Source organism: Sinohyriopsis cumingii, chromosome 8, assembly GCF_028554795.1.
Source record: "Sinohyriopsis cumingii isolate HCF-2022 chromosome 8, ASM2855479v2, whole genome shotgun sequence".
Taxonomy (NCBI): Eukaryota; Metazoa; Mollusca; class Bivalvia; order Unionida; family Unionidae; genus Sinohyriopsis; species Sinohyriopsis cumingii.
Window position 1 is genome coordinate 126,907,345 of NC_142968.1, and position 24,159 is coordinate 126,931,503.

The following is a 24,159-nucleotide window of genomic DNA, read 5'->3' on the forward strand; positions in this document are numbered from 1 at the left end:
ACATGACAATCTACAATATACACACTCCTCCAAACTAATGTTCAGTGTCTAAAACCAGAAAGTTTTTAGCACTAATGTGAGGGGAAAGCTACACCATCAGCAGTATCTCTATAGTAGAGCATCATGAGCCATGTAGAATTCACAAGAATGATCAGTCCACTGTATGTGGAGAAAGCGCCACCATGTATCACTGAGTGCTACGACATTGCTGTGACATCGCAAGATGGTGCTGAAGAAGAGTGATGTTGTGTGTAACATGAACTTAATCATGTGAACAGGTGGCTTGAAAGTGACAGCACTTAATGTTTCCACAACATCTATTACACAAATGCCTGGCCCTTTCTGTATGGAATAACATTGCGTAAGCTCAAGCTATAATTAAGCTTGTTAAAACTGTCCAATATGTAGCCTGGTTTTAGTGAAGGGAAAAGCTGCTTTTGTCTTTTCTGAGAATGGCTCCGACAGCTGGAGCTTCCCCCAGGTGGCATTGTTATAGTGTCTGCCTGCAAGTTTTGTTGCAGTCGCTGATCTCACCACCATACAACTGACACAGGACCTTAATGGCACTGTGAGGTATTGTGTCTCCAAGAACTATGAAGCCTTTCCCCTACTCCAGGGCATACATGAGTACTGTTCCTTGGACAAAGTCACGCCTTGTGGAAAAGAAAATTATGTCAGTGTATGTGATCTCCACCAGATAAGAGCAGGTGGTCCTAATTGTGCCATCACCTCTGGGCTTTTGCAGCCAATTAAACTTAACTACTACAAAGCCAACTATCAAAGCAATCAGAGATCCCACAGCATGGGTCTTAGTAGTCACCAAAGAGGGTAAGAATATTTTCGCTGTAGTGTGACAGCTCAGCCTAGAGGATCAGTTCATTGGAGAGGTTTTTGATCAACTCTATAACATGCTGATAGTGCTTTTCCCTCCAGCTTTTGCAGTCACCTGGCTGGTCACCTACAGTTGCTACGCAGAATGCTCTGAACTCTGACAAATTCTTTCCCTACCTGAACGTAGAAGCATCATCCATGCTGTAGTGGCACACTAAACTACCTGTGCCATTGTTGTGTGCATCATACAGCTCATGGATGAGGTCCCCTGTTTATTTTGCAGTGATACAGGACATATTTTTCAGCTTTCAGCTTTGCAGTGTACAGCCTGGATGATGTCAGCAGCAGAGAGTACTGGGATAACTATCTGTTCAACATTTCTGGGCTGCCCACTTGTCATTGAGCTGGTTGCAGGTCTTTGATGGTGGTCATTAGTGGCACTAGTAGCTTGAGTTGGTCCAGTTTAGTAGCATAAACCTGCTTAAAGTCCTTGGTGTCCAAATGTGGCTGTTGTGCACGAGGTTAATGTGTTTATGTGGGTAATATACTGTTTGGGTTTGAACTAGCAGAACACATTGCTGTGGATACCAAAAGTGACACTGAGTTTACAATGAATAAAGTTATAGTTTTTTTTTAATTTGCTGTACAAATGGTGCACAGAAGAAATAAAATCAAGGCCAGTTTTCTGTTTGACCTTGCTGTGAAACTGATGTACATTCAGAAAAAGTCATGTGCAATCAATCAGTTAAAAAAAGAATGGAGATACATGTACTTTCCATTGCCTGATGTGTTATGTATACACATTATGATAAGAATGGAGTTACATGTACTTTCCGTTGCCTGATGTGTTATGTATACACATAATGATAAGAATGGAGTTACATGTACTTTCCGTTGCCTGATGTGTTATTTATACACATAATGATAAGAATGGAGTTATATGTACTTTCCATTGCCTGATGTGTTATGTATACACATAATGATATAAGAATGGAGTTACATGTACTTTCCATTGCCTGATGTGTTATGTATACAAATAATGATAAGAATGGAGTTACATGTACTTTCCATTGTCTGATGTGTTATGTATACACATAATGATTTGCCAATTTCACATTCTTCTAATTAATTAATTAATTAATTTTAACACACACATTATTTTTAATTCATGGTTTTGTGAACTTTTGATCTTACATTTTGGTTGGCAATTTAAATTTGTTGATGTGCTTCAAAGAAGAATGGCATGTGTATGTGCATGTGTCTGTGTGTGTACAGAAGTATTCACTGCTTTGGTGGCCTAGAGGTTAGAGTGTCTGCCTCAAATGTGGGAGGTCATGGGTTTGATCCCCGGCTGAGTCATACCAAAGACACACAAAAATGATACTAACAGCTGCCTTGCTTGGCGCTCAGCATCAAGAGGTTAGTATTAGGACTGGTCGGCCTAGTGTCAGGATAATGTGACTGGTTTGAACATCATGCTACATGTCTGCGGCATGATGCCCCAGTGCTAGACATCATTATAAACTGTCACACTGCAGACATCATAGCGATATGACTGAAAAATTGTTAAAAGCTACGTTAAAAGTCCAAATCACACACACACAAGTATTTGGCAAAGACATTGTATGATGGACATTTGAATTTGTTGTTTGTAGTTAACACGCAACCATAAATCCACAAAATTTGGTACTAATGGATTTAAGTGTATTCACAGTGTCTGTCTTTCAATTATGACAGTATGTACCATCATATCAATTAGCATGAATGACTGCTGTCGGCAGCTGTGTTCTCTTTAAATTGTTTGTAAGCTTGGCATGTTTTTGAAACTGTGGTTATTATATTCAGGATACTTTTGTTAATTGGATACAAGGCAATTGGAAAGCATTGGATAAAAAGTAACTAATTTTTAATTTAATTGACCTAATAAGTAATTTAGTGTAATAAAAACATATGATTATTTCTAAAATTTACCAAAGTTGTATTTTTATTTGTAATGCTTGCTTATCATCTGTGAAATATATGAAAATAAAAGTAATGTAAACTTTAAATATTTATATACCAAAATGAATAAAAATGGTTGGTGAGAAAAAAGGAAAAAAGAAGCAGGTAGGAAAAGGCAGAATCATTAACAGATAAATAAATTAATAATTGAACTGATGATTTAATTATGAAAAGAAAAATCATCATCATAGCAACATATTTGGTTTTAATTCTATACATGTACCTGCTGCTTTTTGCATTCTTAATTTAAAAAATAAAAGACACAAGTACACTTTTTTCTGTATAAGTTTTCATGTATGTACATCCACATATGCAAATTCTACAGCTTACTGTAGAATTTGCATAGTATGTGGATGTACATATGTGGATGTACATACATGAAAACTTGTACAGAAAAAGTGTACATTGTTTTTACACTGTAGATAGATCAATATGGCACCAGTCTATAGATAGTTCCCAAATGACATTAACAGCAGCCATATTTGTAGTATGCTGGCACATTTACTGTTGATTTTATAGTGTGTTTGAAAGTTGAAATAAATTCATTGAATCTCAAGAATTGTTAGAAAACACGCACGTAAACAGAATGCAAATCAGGCTTTTTATTAGTATCTATATTTGTAATTTATAAGTTGACATTGCCTCACTGTGCCTTGTTCAAAATGGTCAATTGTGATGGTCACAAATTGGAGAAACCGCCAGGTTGCCCATCATCCAGGTAAAATAGGCAGAAAATCATCTGCTAGATGACCTTATCAGGAAGCATCTATTCAGAAATTCTAGGTTCCCATACTAGTGAGTCATTTGAGGCTTTGCCAAAAACCAACTTAGGATAGAAAGGCTGTTGGAGATTAATCAATAGCAAACTCCAAACCTATGCAACTATTCCTAGTATTTTAACTGCCATATTTTTCATTCAGTTTTAATCAGCTTTTTGTACAGACATAGAAAAGTCCAGTATTGTAAAGTTTCTATGTACATCAGTGTTTTAGATGATTAGAAGTTATATAAACAAGAAAAAGTTAAAAATATCTCCAAAAGGAATACTGTTTTATTCTTTTTTTACTTTTCAGTTGCTGCCTTTGTCTTTACGCTTGTTATCTCCATTATTTTGGGGTGAGTAAAACATGTTGATTTTTAATTATCACCTGCCATATCTAAGGAGGGGGGATTTGCATATTTAGTAATGCTACCAATGTCCATCCATTCTCTAACATCCCATTCATGATGAATCTTGTTTCTTCTTTGTTTACTTTGAAGCAATTCATGATTTGATTGAAATTTGAATGGCATGTACATGAAGAAAACCTAGGTCATATTCAGTTGTCATAGTTTTCTGGCAAAATGTAGTGAAGTCCTAGTCTGACTTAAAATCATGCCATCAATTTTATTTTTGCTCAGTAACTTTCAAAGGTCTTAATCGATTCAAATTTGGTGTGAGGCTTTCCATTAAAAAGATGCAAATCAAGTTCAGTTTTCATCAATTTCTGGTTAAATATAATGGAGTTATGGACCCTTTTGGACTTTAAACTGCACCCTTCAGTTTCCACTCAACAAATTTTGAAGGACTTAATGGACTGAAACCTAATTTTATGTTTTATATTTAAAATGCCTTGGTCAAGCCGTTTGATTTTTTTTCTCTTGCAAAATGTGTGGAGTTATCACCTCTGTCTGACTTAGAACTTAAATGTTTAACTGCACCATATTTGCAAGGGCATCTGTGGAGCATGCATACACTTCTGATTTCTTTGGGTGTTTTTCATTTTCCATCTTTATGCATGGCAAATATCAAGAAACCAGGACCTAATAATCAGCATTGTTAGGCAGTAATTATGAGCATTGGCAGGCAGTAATTGTCAGTATTAACAGACAGTAGTTGTCAGCATTGGCCGGCATTAATTATCAGTATTTTCAGGCAGTAATAATCAGCATTGGTAGGCAGTAATTATCAGCATTGGCAGGCAGTAATTATCAGCATTTGCAGGCAGTAATTGTCAGATTTTATTGCTTAAATATTAAAATGTAATCAAAGCAAACATGACATTTTTCCTAACATAGAAAGCACTCCTTGTGCATATCAAATAAACACAAGGCATCAAAATCATCATCATGTTTTATAATGATGAATCTGCATGTTTCATGAACAAGCTCTGAACAAATTAATGATAGCTTTGTCCAAATAAATCATGAACTGTGTCATCTAGGGAAATAAACTGGCAATAGTGAGATAACTTAGTGAGCTTAATTCTCTTTCTTTCATTATTGATCAAACAAACCCAATAAGCCTTGTCACCCTTTAAGAGCTTTTATTGATTAAGCAACCTCATTTGGCCTTGCCACCATTTAAGAGTTTTATTGATCAAACAAACTCAGCTGGCCTTGCCACCACTGAGGAACTTTTTTTGATCAAACAGCCTCAGTTGACCCTGCCAGTAATGGAAGAACATTTATTGATTAAAAAACCTCAGTTGGCCTTGCCACCGCTGAAGAGCTTTTCTTGATCAAACAACCTCAGTTGGCCTTGCTGTAACTGAAGAACTTTTATTGATCAAACAATCTCAGTTGGCCTTGCTGTAACTGAAAAACTTTTATTGATCAAACAATCTCAGTTGGCCTTGCTGTAACTGAAGAACTTTTATTGATCAAACAACCTCAGCTGGTCTTGCCCCACTAAAGAGCTTTTCTTGATCAAACAACATCAGTTGGTCTTGTCCCAACTGAAGAACTTTTCTTGATCAAACAACCTCATTTAGCCTTGCCACCACTGAAGAGCCTTGTTTGATCAAACCTCATTTGGCCTTGCCACAACTAAAGAACTTTTTTGATCAAACAATCTCAGTTGACCCTGCCTGTAATGGAAGAACATTTATTGATTAAACAACCTCAGTTGGCCTTGCCACTGCTGAAGAGCTTTTTTTGATCAAACAACCTCAGTTGGCCTTGCTGTAACTGAAGAACTTTTATTGATCAAACAACCTCAGCTGGTCTTGCCCCACTAAAGAGCTTTTCTTGATCAAACAACATCAGTTGGTCTTGCCACAACTGAAGAACTTTTCTTGATCAAACAACCTCATTTAGCCTTGCCACCACTGAAGAGCCTTGTTTGATCATACCTCAGTTGGCCTTGCCACAACTAAAGAACTTTTCTTGATCAAACAACCTCAGTTGGCCTTGCCACCAGTGAAGTGCTGTAAACAGCACAATAGGTCATTATTTGATAAATGATTCCATATGATGCACTTCACACAAATTATGTGCAAACTCTTACTGACCAAAACTTCAAAGTCAGAATTTGGACCTGAGACACATTTTGTAAGTTTTACGGCATCATGGTCAATACAGATATAATGATGGTAGCATATAAGAAACCAGGAAATAGATAATTTCACTTTCACCATGCAACAAATTTAATTTTGTTAACATAAGAATATTTCTTCAATGGGAACCCAGTGGGCAAACCTTGTCAGTGTTTGTCAACAGTAGAGTGTAGGGGAAGTAGGTAAATCTACAGTGGTAACAAAATATTGTACAAACATTTTTAAAAGTGTGCTAAAGTGCTGGATGGGCATGTCACTGGGGACTAACTTCTCATGAAAAAATTAATTGTCAAAGTGTTAGTTTTGATTTATGCAGATTATAGCAACTTGAAATCTTCAATTTTGTGTGCCACGACTTTCCATTAGTAGCTGCTCTTTTCCCATTTTGAACATCATATGGAATTACACAAATGCAAATTAACACTTGAATAAGAAGATTCCTTTTTATCTTTGTTTTTATACTTCATTTTGAAATTATGCAGGAGGAAGATGGTAAAGAAAGGATTGGAAAAGTTCTGTAAATGCTGTCACTTTTGCTATAAGGATGGTAAGTCACATCAAGGTGGATGAATAGGATACAGACATACAGATTTTATTCTGATGGGAGAATATTGTTATCTACTACCTTCATGTACATACTATTATCTACTGCCTTTATTTGCATGCTATTATCTACTGCCTTTATTTGCATACTGTTATCTATTGCCTTTTATGCATACTATTATCTACTGTCTTTATTTGCATACTATTATCTACTGCCTTTATTTGCATTCTATTATCTACTGCCTTTATTTGCATGCTATTATCTACTGCCTTTATTTGCATGCTATTATCTACTGCCTTTATTTGCATACTATTATATACTGCCTTTATTTGCATACTATTATCTGCTGCCTTTATTTGCATACTATTATCTACTGTCTTTATTTGCATACTATTATCTACTGTCTTTATTTGCATACTATTATCTACTGCCTTTATTTGCATACTATTATCTGCTACCTTTATTTGCAAACTATTATCTACTGCCTTTATTTGCATACTGTTATCTATTGCCTTTATATGCATAATGTTATCTGCTGCCTTTATTTGCAAACTATTATCTACTGCCTTTATGTGTATATTATTATCGACTGTCTTTATCTGCATGCTGCTTAAGGAATAGAGCTTTCCTGGGTTTTCCTCACTGGTTATACTGGCTTTTAAAACTGATATTGTATATCTTTAGGTATTGTTAAAAGAACTTTAAATTCTTTTTATTTTGGTGTTTGATTGATGATTGTGTTTTGAGTTATAGAGTATGCAGCATGGCCTTGCTTCAGATGTGCGCCTATCAAAAAAAAAACTGCTAGCTCTGCTTAGTCATTTTCACTTCCTGCTTTAGAAGTAAATTGTTTATAAAGGAGCCAATACCTTTTTTAGGTTTTATATAATTGGTAATTCATTCATTTCAATTTCAGAAAATGATATTATCTTGTATAGCAGAATTTGTTTTCCCTATTTTAATAACTGCTGAACTGTAATTTAGACTAATTCTCGCTGGTTTATGAGCACATGGGAACAGTCATTTTGGTTTGCTGTGTGCTTAGGTCATGTACAATTTCCAAAAGTGCAATAGCCAATGAAATTTCAGCCAGAGTAAATGAATGTAACATAGAGGTATGCCAGCATTCTCTCCATTGTGCAGGTTGCAAAATGCAAAACAAGTTCACCTTACACCTCTCACTCTCTCAGAAGCTCATATTATCTGTGCATACTGTTATCTACTACCTTTATTACATACTGTTCTCTACTACCTCTATGTGCATACTTGTATCTGGTACCTTTGTGTGCATAATGTTTTCTACTGCCTTTATTTGCATACTGTTATCTACTGCCTTTATTGCATACTGGTTTCTCCTGCCTTTATTACATACTGTTCTCTACTACCTCTATGTGCATACTTGTATCTGGTACCTTTGTGTGCATTCTATTATCTGCCACCTTTATTGTTATCTACTACCTCTATGTGCATTCTATTATCTATTTGCATAGTTATTCACGGAAATGAAAAACAATTTTTTTCACTATTTTTGCAAAGAAGTAAGGATTCAACTTTCCAATACTGGCAAAGTGATATTAACAATTCACATAAATGTGTGTATTACAGCATGTATAAACCAAATTAGAACTGGAAAAATACCTCTCATGTGGATTATCATATTTTCTTAGGAAGTTACTTGCTAAATTTTGGTGCTCAGGACATATGATAAAAATAGAGACAGATGGGCATAGCAGGATTGAGAGAAATGATAGATATTGTGAATTATGCAGGAAAAAATAATGTTTATTTGGTAGAAGATGAATTCCATTTTATATGTGTTTGTCCAGCTTATGACTGTTTAACCCTTTTAACTCATGCAAGCACCTTTGGATGCCTCTACTCGATTTGCATACAAGCGCCTTTTGATGCCTCTACACCATTCTCATGGAATTGCCATTTTGACACCTGCTGTAAACATCAGCCATTTTTAGTGGGTTTTTGTAGCACCACCTTCGGGGAAAACTCCCTATTAGATACTACATTCATTGGTGTGAATGTCCATTACATCAGATCACATGGTTGCTGTTTATGCTCTGGTCAAAATCTGCTATTTAAGGTAACTGGGTCATATTCTCCAGTCTCCAAAATGGAGGTTGCACATTTCATTCAGTACTTACTCGTGTTTTCACGATTAGAATCACAACTATGAAAGCTTCAGTAATTTAGGTAAAGGCTCTGATATTGATGTAGGCAGCAATTAGTTGTTATAAATTATCAAATTCAGATGATTTAGTGATGTAGATGCAGACAAAAAACTTGTAAATTTCAAGTATGAGAAATGGCAGTTACAGTTGGTCACGTGGCTTCACTGACCTGATGGAAAATGAGTTCTCCCAATATTTTAAAGCACATAAAAAAATTCTTCCATAAAAAATAATTATATAGCTATAATGATTGGATTTCATTCTTAAATCTTTCCATACATAATATATGTGTACCAAAAATGTAAAATGGTTAAAATTGCTGTTAAATGTAACATACACTACACTGCTTAACAGTTATCAGGCAGGCCTAGATGTATGGAGTCGAATAGGTAACTTGTGTTCTATTTATAGTGCACTGTACTGGGTAACTTTGCTACATGTGTATCGAAGGGCTAAAAAACCATACACTCAATGAGGTAAAGGGTTAAGAAAGAAATACTTTAATAAAGTTTATTATCTCATTCGTATATAAAATATTTGTATCCTATTAAGTTATAGAATATATTAATTATAATAAATCTTTCTTACTATATTGATTCAGCTTTTCATTTTAGACAATCTTTGATAATTGAATTGAATGGTGAATAATATACTTAGAGGTAGTAGCATCTTTATAATATTATGCACTGATTATAGGAAATTATGTATCTATACTCATGATGAACACCACATTTAACTTCTTTACACCATAGTGCACATTATATTTACTTGTGGTTTATTTTGTGATATGGACTGGCAGCCTAAATTACTGAATAATGTATTATTATTATTATTATTATTATTATTTGCAGACTATGATCTTCCTTTAGTTCCATCCAGTTATCTACTGCTTGTAGGTGCATACTGTTATCTACTGCTTTTAGGTGCATACTGTTATCTACTGCTTTTATGTGCATACTGTTATCTACTGCTTTTATGTGCATACTGTTATCTACTGCTTTTATTAGCATACTATTATCTACTACCTTTATGTGCATACTGTTAATCTACTGCTTTTGTTTGCATACTGTTTTCTCCTTCAAATACATTCCCCAATCACATTACATTAGGAATATTAACATACCTCATAAATCCAGCCCTACTAAAAGCAACATTTCATCTTTCCCTATATATATCAACATACAAAGAGCAATAACTGGCGTATTATCTTACCTTGAAAAGTGTCACCAGTTTTTAGCTTCACTGCTGTACAGTCTACACATCATACAATTTATTGACCGACAATTCAGCCTTTTTTGTGTTCCTATGGGCCCATCCAACATTAATTTTGGATTTATTATGTGGATTTATCTATCTACTGCAGGTTGTATGTTTTATTTTACAACTTCTGCCAATGTTTGAGTGATTTTTCACTTGTTGAGACTTCATCTTATACGACCAGCATCCCATTAAGCTCTCGTTGACCGTATGCAAGGTCATTATGAGTAAGCATACCTCTGAGCTGATTCGCTTACTGTGCCCATTACGGAGCTCTTATTTGTGAAATTCTGAAGTGCCGCTTGATAATTATGCTTAGTTTGTTCATATTTCACAGTGTTTTGATAGACGTATGGTTTAATTATAAACTAAACATTGTGCATAACTTTTTAACAGGGCCATTCTGACACTTTCACTGATCTGTTAGTTACTACAGTGTTTCAGTGACATAGTAATTTCAACACATTACTAGTTTCTGCTTAGTTTGTCTTTTTTTAGTCTTTTCAGCAGAATGTCAACTTAAATTATCTAGATGCAGCATGGAAGTTTTCTATAAAGTTTGTTTATACTGTGTATTCACTGTTGCTGATATGCAGCATCTATAATTCATAGTCAGTGGAAGTCTGGGCTTCCGGTTTAGGCAATTAGTCACATACTGACTAGCAGTTTATGCTATTAGCTAGTTAGTCACATATTATTTTTCTAATGAACGCTTTGTTTTTTCATCTTGTATCGTTTCAGGATGAATGTTTACTATACGCATGGAAAGCTCATTCACAGTGATTGTCTGTTCGTCATTGAAGGGAATAAAAGACAAATAAATCAAGGAAGACAACCTACGGTTCATTCTTGGTTCATTCTTGGTGAAACTGACTCATTGGGGAGTATTCCCCAATTTTAGGCAGACCACAAGGCGCAAATCCCCCCGCATGGCTGAGTATGGCCTTCGGGCCTGTAAGTCTGGGTGCATGAGGTTCATGCTGGATCCATTGGATCCAACTTTTAATACTGCCGTACCATTACCAGCTGTCCAGCAATCACTGGCCATCCTGACCTCACCAACCATCCAGCCAACACTGACAGTTGAGCTGACACCAGCAATCCAGCAATCCCAGCATGTGGATGTTTTCATTGAAATAGTCCAGCCAAATAATTCTTATGGGGATCTTAGTGATAAATCCATCTGTCTAGCCATGCCATCAGCATCGTATCATTAGTATACCGGAGATTTCAATGAGAAATCCGTCCATTGAACCTGGCTTTCAGTGCGGCCTTTACCAGTGATTGCTGGGCTGTTTGTATACCACCAGCATCTAGGCTGACCACACACCTTTCATACCCAATCCATTGGATCTAATGCATATTAAAACCATACCATCGCCAGCTGTCCAGCCATTCCAGCCAACTATGATTTATGGGGATCTTAGTGACAGATCTGTTCATCCAACTGTACTGTCGGCAACATGCCCTTTCTGTGATGGAGATTTCAGTGAGAAATCTGTCCAGCCAGGCTTTGGAGCGGCCAGTACTAGTGATAGCCAAACCATTACTGGCAGTGCTGAACTTCTTTATGTTCACTGCTTGTCCACAAGGGAGAGCTCGTGAAATTTTGCTGAGGATGGAATTGAGTCTTCATACTACCTGGTATGTCTTCTCTAACACTGCAAGTAGACCCACTTATGCCTCGATGCACAGTGCATAAACCGGAACTCCTTCAGATCCACCATGGAATGGACTAAAGTTAGATTCTCCTTCAAATACGTTCCCCGATCACATTAACGTTAGGGATATAAGCCTGCTACCTCTCGAATCCAGCCCTACTAAAAGACGAAAATGCGTCTTTTCTATCTCATATAGACCAAAGGGCAATAACTCTTGCCCGTTACCTCCCCTTGCCACCGCCAGGTGTCACTAGTTTTTAAGCTTCGCTTGTACTGATAACACATACATTATACCTCCAAACAATCTAAGCCATCTTAGCGTTAAATTGGACCATCTGAAGTTAAATTTGGATTTATTGCGTTGGACAATCATTCTTCTACAGGTTGTATACATTATTTTAACAATTTTTTCAAAATTGAGTGACTTTGTCACCCTTACGGATTTCGTCTACTGAAGACCATGTTACACACGCTATCGCTGAACTTGTGTTGTCAGTTAAGAGTTAACGCGACACTGACTAATTTCGCTTACTCAGTAACGGTTGTGGTACTAGCAAATTAATAACATGCTGAATTGCTAATTTGTGCTTTGTTTTCTTTTCTTGTGTCGTTTCAGTAGAAATGTTAACCAAATGCATGAAATGCAAAAAGTTCAAAGCAAAAGAAGACAACCATGACTCTTGTATTGTATGTACCAAGTGTACATCATCTATACCATGCAGCGTGTGTAATACTTGGACAGAGCAAATGTGGGCTGATGTAGTCCAGAAGGCAGCAAAAGGGAGGGATAGACGGAATAAGTCAAAGAAAGATAGCATCGATGTCCTCAGTATACATCCAAAGACAGCCTCCATTACGAGTCTTGTGGGGGACGTTGGGTTCCCCCCTCCACCTAAAGTTCGTCGTTTGCAACCGTCAGCCACAGTAACATCAGCAGCAATGGAGGAAAATAATGTTGACAGGGTACAACAGTCCACCTTTGAACAGATGCGTCGTTTGGTCCAGGAAACGACGACGCAGCTATTGACATCAGGCCAGATATTACCCTTATTTCCCTCGCTCGCTTCCACAGCTTTCTCTGACTCTTTGGGGGAATGTTCCCCCAATTTTAGGCTGCCCAGTGGGCGTAAGTCGCCCCGCATGTCTGAGCATGGCCTTCGGGCCTGTAAGTCAGGACGCATGGGGTTTGTACCGGATCCATCGGATCCATTTCATTATACAACCTCTATGTCACCAGCCGTCCTGCTGTCCCAGCATGGGGACCCTATTGCTAAAACGGTCCGACCAAATATGATTTACGGGGATCTTAGTGATAAATCCGTCCATCAAGCTGTACCGCTGGTAACATACCAATACTATGGCGGAGATTTTAGTGAGAAATCTGTCTGTCCAGCCAGGCCATTGGAGCAGCTGGTACCGGTGATAGCAGGACCGTCGCCAACATTCAGGCCGACCACAAGCCAGACAAACCAGCTGGCAGGGTTGACTGTCCATATGTTCACAGCTTATCCACAAGGGAGAGTTAGTGACAGTGTCAAGGATGACGGAATCGCGTCATCTATGCCACCTGGTATGCTCTATCCAGAAATGCAAGCTATTCCATAACACGACTCGGCACACAGTGAGGGTGACGAAACTCCTGCAAATCAGCCGTACACAGATCCAACCATGGAACGGACTGAGTTTGGCTTCAAGGCAGCAGTGGAAGAAATTTATAGGGTGTTGGCAACTTCAGAATGCCCTCCACCTCCTACCGCCACTCAAGACTACAAAGTTAAGGCATATGTAGATCTTGACAGGGAGGAAGAGACGCCGTCCTTCCGGCTCCTTCCCCAGTCGGCAAAAATTAAGGAGATCAGTGATCGTCTATTAGGACAAATAGGTGATCTGGGGAATGCTAATGCGTTCTTTTCAGAAAGCCAAGTACCAGCGACGTTCGCGTGTCGCTGGTACAAAACTCATTCAGACGCCTTCAGTACAGATCTTCCGGCCCTGGACAAAAATATGGCAGCAGTTCACATGTCCACTCCACTGTTTTACAAAGTGGACAAAAATGTGTTCCATGCCATGTCAAAGCTAGTCCGGAACATAGTCTTCAGTGTTAGACTTGGCTTCATTAGCCATTTTCTGACTTGCAAAAAAATCCGACAATGACCACGCTTAGGAAGCAACGGCCCGGATTGCTAGAATTATTAACAGGGCAGCTCACCATTCCATGGCTAATGCGTTGACTGCTTCTGCCAACTTAAACCTGATACGACGTGACGCATGTCTGTGGTCCACGTCGCTCAAGCCCCATCATGCTCTGGCTTTACGGATGACTCCGTTTGGGTCGCCTTTACTCTTTGGAGGAAAAATTGAAGAAGTTCGGAAGCAGGCAGCTCAGGAACTGCCCCTCCAACTCACCGCCCAACCCTCGCAGGCGTTTAGAAAAAGTCCCCAGCCACAGCGGAGGGATGATTGGGGGACCAGGGACAAGGGATCCTTACAATCAAATGTGCAGTATAGATCCCAACCCAATGCCAGGAGAGAACAGTCTAATCAAGCTAGGAGAGGCGGTAAGAAACAAAGTTTCTCCATCTTCAAGCCTCCTAACTCTAAAAGTTGACATACCCTCCCCACCACCCGCGGACAGCCTACCTATGAGCGGCTGCCTCCTGCAATTTCAGGACCACTGGACCACCTTTTTTCCTCAGAACGATTGGGTGATTCAGGTCATTTTGGAGGGGCTTCGGATTTCATTTATCCAACCCCCTCCCCTGTCCTCCTCTCCCCTCTTTATGGACGTACCGTCCAATCAGGAAAAGGATACCTTTCTACAACAGGAGATACGGTCGCTCATAGAAAAACAGGGGGTGAAAAAACCGCAATCACTGGGGTTTTATTCCAGGCTGTTTCTTATCCAGAAGGCAAAAGGCAAGTTGAGGCCGATCATCGACCTGAGTCGCCTCAACCAATACATTTTACCACCAAAATTCAAGATGGAAACAGTGAGATCAATCCACCTTTCCATCCGGCGGGACGTGTATGCAGTCAGTTTAGATATGACCAATGCATATTTTCACGTCCCTATCCACCCCGCGTCATGAAAATTTCTCCGATTCACTTACCGCGACGCGATTTATCAGTTCCAGGTCCTACCCTTTGGCCTCAACATCAGCCCTTGGGCTTTTACCAAGGATATGGATTGCGTCGTCACCCTGTTCCGCTCAACTTCATCTACAGGGACGGCAGTGTACTTGGACGACTTCCTCCAGAAACATATCCAGAAACATATGGTAAGTTCTATTCTGCTCAAAGGCAGAAACGATCTTTTAGCACTTGTAGATCATCTAGGCTTTCTCGTGAACTGGAAAAAGTCCGATCCCCGTCCATCTCAGCGTTTTGTCCATCTGGGTATGGAGTTTCTCACTGATCTGAATATGGTACGGCTTCCTCGCGCTCGCGCAATCCGGATCATCGAACTCGTCAAGTCCGTTTCCAACAGGGCGTGGATTTCAGCGAGAGAATTCTTGCAACTCCTCGGATTATTCATTGCGGCGGCGTACTTGATCCCGCTTGGCCGTCTTTTTATGTGTCCCTTACAAATAACGTTACTGGCACAGTGGCGCCCCTTTTCAAGTCCCCTCAATCAAACAGTAATGATCATGCTCGAGATACGATCATTCCTGCGTCAGTGGCACAACCCCAGTTGGCTGTCCATGGGAATTCCTCTGGAGATGCCCCAAGCGGAGATAACGGTATGTACCGACGCCAGTACCTACGGTTCGGGTGCCCACCTGTTGCCGGACTTCGCTACAGTCAGTGGCACGTGGGAGCCAGGGGGGAGGCCTCTCCACATCAACCTTTTAGAAATGAGGGCTGTCATCAATGCCTTTCATTTCTGAAAGGATCAACTCTCAGGAAAAACTGTCCTCATTATGTCAGACACTCAGTGGTGGTGACTTACCTCCTCAAACAAGGGGGCACCAAATCACCAGACCTGTGCATTCTGATCTGGCAGTTTCTACGTTGGTGCGACAACCTCCACATCAACGTACAAATCAGACACATTCCGGCAGACTCAATGTCTTGGCCGACACTCTATCCAGGAAAGGTCAAGTCATTCACATGGAATGGTCACTCCATCAATCAGTCTTTCTTCGGATTTGCATACTTTGGGAGGTGTCCAATGATCGATCTTTTTGCGACAAGGTGGAATCGCAAGTTGCCCATCTTCGTTTCTCCGGTTCCAGACCCAGAGGCTTGGGCCGTGTCAATTAGCTGGGAAGGGTTGTGGGCATTCACCTACCCTCCCATGGTTTTGGTACCAAAAATAATCCAGAGGTTAAAGGGTCAGAACTGTCGGATGATTCTGATTGCCCCTCTCAGATGGAACAAGTCCTGGGTCACCGATCTACTTGATCTAGTGATAGATCTACCCAGGAAGATTCCAACCAGCCCAAGTCTTCTCAAACAACCATGGTCACAGGTGTTCCACCCCTGCCCGGACCGTCTTCTTCACACTTGGCTCTTGTCCGGACAGCCTTGCGAGACAAACAATTTAAACCTTCGATTGTGGAGAGAATCTCAAGAGGAAGAAGGCCCTCCACTCTGAAGGCTTACGAGGGAAAGTGGTGTGTTTTCAGGGACTGGTGCCATATCACTAACATTGTCCCTTTGAGTGTCTCAATCCCTCAACTGGCTGACTTTTTTCTCTGGCTTTTCGAGGAGAAACAGTTGGCCCCAATTACTATCAAAGGCTACCGCTCCATGGTATCAGACACATTCCACCATCATGTTAGATGTGATATTGGGCATAACAAAGATCTATCAGATCTTTTAGCCAATTTTGATTTCAATCGACCAAAATCCCTCACCCTGTTTCCAAAATGGAATCTGTCCTGAGTTTTAACATGGCTCAATTCGGACAAATTTGAACCTTTAGCCCACACTTCGTTAAAGCTACTATCATACAAAACATGTTTCTTGATAGCCTTAGCTTCAGCATGCAGGGTGAGCGAGTTACATGCCCTTTCCAGTGACCCAAACTTTCTTCAGTTCAGATCAGATGGTTCGGTGGTCCTCCAGATGCAACCGGGCTTTGTAGCCAAAAATAGGTTATCATCCATTGGCAATCAAAGAATCGTCATTCGCTCGCTCTCTTCCATAGATAAGTCAAGAGCAACAGCCATGCAAGATCCTGTTCGTGCATTCAAGCACTATTTAAAATGTGCAGAGGCATGTCAGGACACAAGTAAGCACCTCTTTCTTCCGGTCAAAGCTGGTAAACGGGATATCACCCCTCAAGCCCTTGCTTCATATTTGAAGTGGGTTATACGCTCAGCGTACTCTGAGGTCTCACAAGATCAGAGTCACCTCATGAAGATTACAGCTCATGAGATTAGAGCAATCTCGGCGAGCCTTGCATTCGAGCGCAATATTTCGATCCGAGATATAATAGAAGCTGTTGGCTGGCATGCAGAGTCAACCTTCTCCAGTTTTTATCTCAGAGATTTGGCTTCGCAGAGGCAAACCTTGAATCTGGTAGGTCCGGTGTCGGCAGCCCAGATGACCACCAGACCCTTTTAAAACAATCAGCACAGCCTATCAGCTTCGCTGGATTCGCCAGTGAAATTTCGTAGGTAAGAAGATTTCAATAACTATCTTCTTAACCGTATATAGGGGTCACATATCACGGGACCCTAGGCTGTGTTGCTGATGAAATTAGGAGAACGGGTTATCTTTCAAATGGGGAATCCAGCCATCATTCCCTAGAAGGTACCCGGGGTGGAGGTAGGATGCTCAGCATTCCCTCCTCCTATTACCTATTCTCCTAATGTTAATGTGATCGGGGAACGTATTTGAAGGAGAAAGCAAATTTTTAGTAAATTATGTTTCTCCGAGAATACTTACCCGATCACATTACTTAAAAACCCTCCCAACCACCCCGCTATGCGAGCATCCTCGTATAATATATATCGCTCAGCTTAAAAAACTAGTGACACCTGGCGGTGGCAAGGGGAGGTAAGGGGCAAGAATTATTGCCCTTTGGTCTATATGAGATAGACAGAAAAGGCGAATTTTCGTTTTTTAGTAGGGCTGGATTTTAGAGGTAGCAGGCTTATATCCCTAACGTTAATGTGATCGGGTAAGTATTCTCGAAGAAACATAATTTACTAAAAATTTGCTTTTCAAGCCGTCATCAAGGACAATTTCTTTTTGTAGGGTGTTGGGTACTTTAGAATGCCCCTACACTTACTGCTGCTCTGAAGAACTGATAGGTCTTGTTGAGGAGGAAGAAATTGACTTATGGCAACAGACGCCTTCAGAACCGATCTCCCAGCACTTGACATATAGAATCTATGTTGGGGTTTGGGCCGAGATAGGGAAATCCCAGTCAAGGGTTTATATTATATGTCTCGGGCAAGCCTCATGGGGAGACATATAATATAAACCCGCGACTGGATTTCTTTGTCTCGGCCCAAATCCCAACGTAGATTATTTTTCTCACCCATTATTTTCCTTTAAAGTAAAAGGAATTCTGCACTAGTGTTCACGTCCAATGCTTACATGCGGCACATTAATATAAATATGTTAATGAGGGCTGTAGTGTGACCATTGCATCCGAAGTACACAGTTTATATGTGTGAGCAAAGAAAAATAACAACATAAAACGTCATATAATAATGAGGTATTATCACATTTAATATATGGATGTTATATGAAATTGACAATAAATAATTAGTATTTATTATAAGAAACTGTTTTTATTTTCATCAGTTCCAATTTTGAAAAGTTATATTGTAAATAATAAAACGATATTGGCTACTCAGCTCTACTGTAGTTAGTCTTAGTACAAGCTGTAATGAAGAGTAACATCTTTCTTTAGATTATTCATGGGTAATTAGAGATCTGTGTCACTATCGTATACAACTATTCTTTTGTTTGGAGGAGGTGAAACTGTGTCTGACATACTTGTGTTGTCCTTAATATTGATTGTAACATTACCTCTGTGTATAATAATAGACCCTCCAAAAATGGGCTTTAGTGGATAACCATGTGCTAAATTTTCAAGTTCATGGATTCTTTGAAGTTTTATTTTTCTGTCCTGGAAATATGGCAAGTGCTACAGTGAAATTTGCTTATGGACTTATGTGCTGATGGATAAATGATTCCTTCTGGCTGGTAAGTGTATTATTTGTCATTAAATATTGTAGGTATCGTTTTGATTCAACCGGGGCACAATGGAGATGCTTAACAAAATTAGAAAAAAAGCATGTTTTATATAACACTTTTCTGGCCGTTACTAAGTTTTCCATAGTTGTTAAGAGAGTTGGGAGGCTATGAAGTGTATAGGTCTATAGTCTATATGCATGGAGCAGTGTTTCCTATTATATTGTTCATTTCACACAGCATTGAGAATTTTATCCCATCTGTAGCACAGTCATTTTCAGGTCAGCGTCATTAAATGTAGCTAACAGTATATACTTTGTTTCACACGAAGTATTTAAAATTAGTTAGGTAGCTTTAGCTACATTTAATGACGCTGATTTAAAATTGTTCTGAGCTAGGACTGCATATAGGATAGAATTGACCATGCTGTGTGGAACGAACAAGCATAATACCAAAAAGCTCGACATCATATGCATTAGTCTTTGTCTCTCTCTAAATGTTTTTGTTAAGGTGTGTTCTCAAACATGGATTTAACTTAAGTTACTATGTTTTTGTTATATATTTGCTGCTGTTGTTGTTGTTGTTTGATTTTAGTACAACTACGTCAGGCACAGCAGAAGACAACACGGGTTTCTTTTTTAAAAGTAGTTCTGAGCACGTGGACACCTTGACTGAGACGAATGGTCTGAGATGACTAGACTGAGACAAGAAAAGTACGGTTAGTAAAACAAGCAGATTTCTCTGTTGCATGGGTGAGAAAAGAATGTAGCAGTTCATACGTATGCTTGTCTGCTTTTTAAGGCAGACAGATCTGCTCCATGCCCATCAGAGCTGGTTAGGAATGTTGTGGAATACACCTTGCAACAGGCACGCTTGGCAGGTGATGGCCAGGAATGCTAGAGTCATTGACCAAGGCTGCTCATCATGTCATGGCCAACTCTTTGACAGGTTTGGCCAGTCTACTCTTGATATGACGTGTCGTATGTGTGCGATCCACATTGCTCCTACCTTATACTACCATCCGTTGCCAGACAACCCTGATCTTGTTACCATTTCTTTGGAGGAAGAATAGAGGAAGTTCAGAGGCAGGCAGCTCAGGAACTGCCTCTCCACCTCACTGTTCATCCCACGTGTGTTTGGAACCACTCAGTCCTTGCCTGTATGGAGGGATGTTCAGTGGCCTCAAGACAGGGGATCTCCTTAGTAACACATGTACTAACATCGATCCCTAGGATGCAATCATACAGTGGTGGTATTAAACTGATTTTTGAGCTCACTGGACCTCCCTATTCTCTCAGAAAGGGGATTCGGCTGATCCAGGTCATTCGGAGGGGTTTTGGGTTTCGTTGATCAACAATCCCCTCTCCCCTCTTAACTATCAGATTGGGAGATGGATGCCTTTCTACAACAGGAGATATGGTTGCTCATCAAACAAACAAAGAGACATAGGGGCTTGTGCAAAGGCCACAATCCCCAGCATTTTACTCAAGGCTGTTTCTTTTTCGGAATGCAAACAGTAGGTTGAGGCCCAACATCGACTGAGTTGCCTCACCTAATTGAAGATGGAGATGGTGAAGCAATCCACCTTCTTATTGGATGGGGCTAGTATACTGTCAGTCTTGATCTGAAAGATGCATACTTTACTTTCACTTCCCTATCCACCCCATCTCTCACACGTTTCTCTGTTTCGCTTACCACCACACTGTTTATCAATTCAACATTCTTCCATTTGGCCTCAACATCAGACTCTGGGCTTTCTTCCAGACTATGGATTGTGTCATCTCCCTATTTGGGCCATTGTCATCTACATCAGCATCAATGTAACTGGGCAGTATCCTACAGAAACACAAGATAAGTTCTATCCTACACCAAGGCAGGAATGATCTTCCTTCTTGTCTAGATCATCTAGGCCTTTTAGCAACTGGAAAAGTCAGACCTCCATCCATCCTAGAATTTCATCCATCTGGGTATGGAGTTCTTAACCAACTGGAATCTGGCATGAACCCTTGTGTTTGCATTACAAGAACCATTCAACTAGTCGAGTATGTTTTCAACAGAACTGGGATTTCAGCAGGAGAGTTCTTGCAACTCCTTGGTTTATTATACAGCAATGGACTAGATCCCTCATGTCCATCTTTTTCTGTGGGCCTTGCCAGCACCCCATTTTATGTCTTCTTAATCAAACAGTCATAATCATGCTGAGATTCAATCATTCCCGCATCAGCTGACCAATGGAATCCTGCTGATGAAGCCCCAGTACACATGTTGAGGGTGCCCACCTGTTTTATCTTCATAATTATGTTGCAGCTCTGAACAATTAGCAGCATGGAAATAGATTACTACAAAACTTTAACATGTCATCACTTAAATGGTAAATAATACTTTGGAAGAAAAAGTAAAACGTATTCAATTGGACAACAATGGGGAGAGTTCTAGAGTTCTTGCTGAAAAATTTTATGTTGGGAAGACTCGAATATATAACATGGTAACAGATAAGATTATTTTACAGCAGTGGAAATATGGAGTAAATGGAAAGAGAATTATTTTAAATGCCGAGCAATGTATGTACCAAGATTTAAATGATGCTTTGGAATGGTTTTGCCATGCACATGTCAATTATATCCTAATTGCATTTCACTCTTAAGGATACAGCTATTAATGTATGTTTACTTGAGTCAGTTCTTAAGACAAGAAGAACCTTTTAATAATTAGTACTACTTTTAAATGAAGATACTGAATGCTTTGAAGTTATTTGTAGCTTTCTTACTACATACACATAATTTTTATAAATTTAGTCCCCCTCTGAAAAGGTCATCCGTCTTATATGGCCACTTTCCTGGTGCAGAAGGGGTGGCCATATAAGAGGGTGACCACTGTACTCCTTTTATTGCATACTATTAGCTACTACCTTTATTTGAATACTGTTAACTATTGCCTTGATTTGCATACTGTTATATAGTGCCTATATTTCCATACTTTGACCTACTACCGTTATGGGCATACAGGTATCTACTACTAATATTATATGCATAATTTTATCTACTACCTTTATTTCCATACTGCTATCTACTATCTTTAGTTTGCAAATTATGATCTGCTACCTTTATTTGCATACTTTTATCTACCGTCTTTATTTGCATACTATTATCTACTACCTTTGGTCAGGTAAATGAAGTTAATATTGACTGTGTTCTCAGATAAAGGCTGAGTTTCTTTTGGATAGCAGATTTAAAGATTCCATTGCCAGAACATATTTAAATCAATTAAGAGGATTTTTTTTTTTTTTCTAATTCTGAGAATTCAGTTTAATTCTTGTTGACTAAACCACCTGCTTGTAGGCATGCTAGATATCATACTTTAGTCCATTTAACAGTTTCAAGGTACCTTAAATTTACTCATTGAATAACAGATGCATGCTTCTTGAAGTAAGAGGTAGCTATTGGGCAATATATACTGAAAAAAAATGTTCACAGTAACCAATCACTCTTTTCTTTGGTGTTATCCAGGGGATTTACAGTTTATTGACTGACTAATCTTGCCTTAAATACTTTTTGTCCAAAGTCGGTTTTTGTACAAATTAATTTATACCACCAGGTACTGGGAAAAATACTAAGATGGTGAAGGATGACTACAGGGGAAAATATTTTGATTCATACCTAAACAGGATTGGGTATTAACAGAATTCATACCAAACTGATTTAACTATGATACAATTCCTTATAGAGATCGGCTGCAGAATTGTCAATGCCTGCAGTGACAGTATTTTGAAAGAGAATGTTCCATTAGTGGAGAAAGGAACAAACATCAGTAAAATGAGTGTGGGTTGCTCTCGAAGGTTTTACTCTATGGTCAGGTTTATGGAGTTTTTTTAATTCGGAATTTTATTTTGCATCATTGTCCAGTATGAGAAAGTAGTTGATATGAAAATTCATTTTATCTTAACTCATTCCTTTACCCTGCATTTTTACATGAATAAGAGTTTTCAAAGTTATATGTCTCTTTAAAAATTCACAGTTAAAAAGAAATAAATAAAAAAAAATTCCAGTATCAATGTACAGTACTGATTAGTCCTAAATGTATTTTGCCAATAAATTGTAGTTGCATGTTTCTGTATAATGTATATCAGGTTACATATTGCAATAGCATATACAGTTGAAATAAGAAAAATATATTTTGTTTCAATTTCATGTTTATTTTTAAAAAGATATAGAAAATGTACACAAATCTATTATGTATTTATGAGTGTTAAATCTTTCTCATACAAGATTTTATCCTGAAAGAAGAATAAATAGCAGAGAAAATTTCCACATAAAAACTCGCACTTTTATTACAACTGGCTTATCCTTTTCAGGGTCATCCTTGGGTTATGAACATATCAGTAACAGATCTGGGGAACTGGATGATATATGTGAGTTGAATGCATATTTTGGTCAATTTTGTTAGGTCAATAAATAGTATGATATAGATACAATATGATTTTTGCCTATGTGGTACAACCTTTAGAATAGTTTTTTAGAGTTACATACCATATAGTGGGTTATTTGGCAGCAGAGAAATTATAGTAATGTTGGCATGAGATTATAAAAAACTAAATGCCATCTAACTTTGTTGTCTGCTGAAGATATTTGGTCAAATTGGTAACATGTCCATTACATGTAACTGAAATAAAGTGCAATTTAATTGATAAGAATGTTTTTGTAGATTGTATTTGCAGCATACATGGTAAGAATGACTTGAAGAGTGTCAATATATAGCATATGAAGTCAATGTTTATTCACACACATAGGTACCTAATCCATGGTGTTGTTGATTATATTGAATGTTAAATTATCGTGATGTAGAATTATTGTTGATGTAAGTAGCACAAGGAGAGATAACCTATTCACAGCTTTGGACAATATTTAGGATTGGTCTTGCCATGGTCATTGTTCATCAGTTTTGATGAAGCAGTTGACCATCAATTTCCAAAGGCAAGGTCTGCGAGCATTCATGTTTTTAATACCAGTCAAAAACTTAGAATAATGTAACACCATCAAAATGTTATTTTGTTTTTCTAAAAAAAGACATTCTGCGTGTAGGTTAAATACCTAATTCATTTGCTTATTTTTTTCTTCCTGATTTTTCCCATGTTGAATGGTATATAAGTTCTTCTTACGTCCACAAAAGTAACCTGCAATAGGCATTGATAATGTTCTCTTTGCAATAGGCAT

General features: G+C 38.7%; 1 protein-coding gene across 2 annotated transcripts in view; it reads left to right on the top strand.

Moving 5' to 3' along the window:
• Positions 1-24,159, top strand: part of LOC149794607 (uncharacterized) — an 81,491-nt gene that overhangs the window by 13,343 nt on the left and 43,989 nt on the right. For both annotated transcript variants that reach the window (XM_089968893.1, XM_089968892.1), the window contains exons 7-9: positions 3,906-3,948; positions 6,632-6,696; positions 23,301-23,357. In XM_089968893.1, coding sequence (XP_089825019.1) covers positions 3,906-3,948; positions 6,632-6,696; positions 23,301-23,357 — 165 coding nt within the window. The remainder of the gene's footprint in view (positions 1-3,905; positions 3,949-6,631; positions 6,697-23,300; positions 23,358-24,159) is intronic.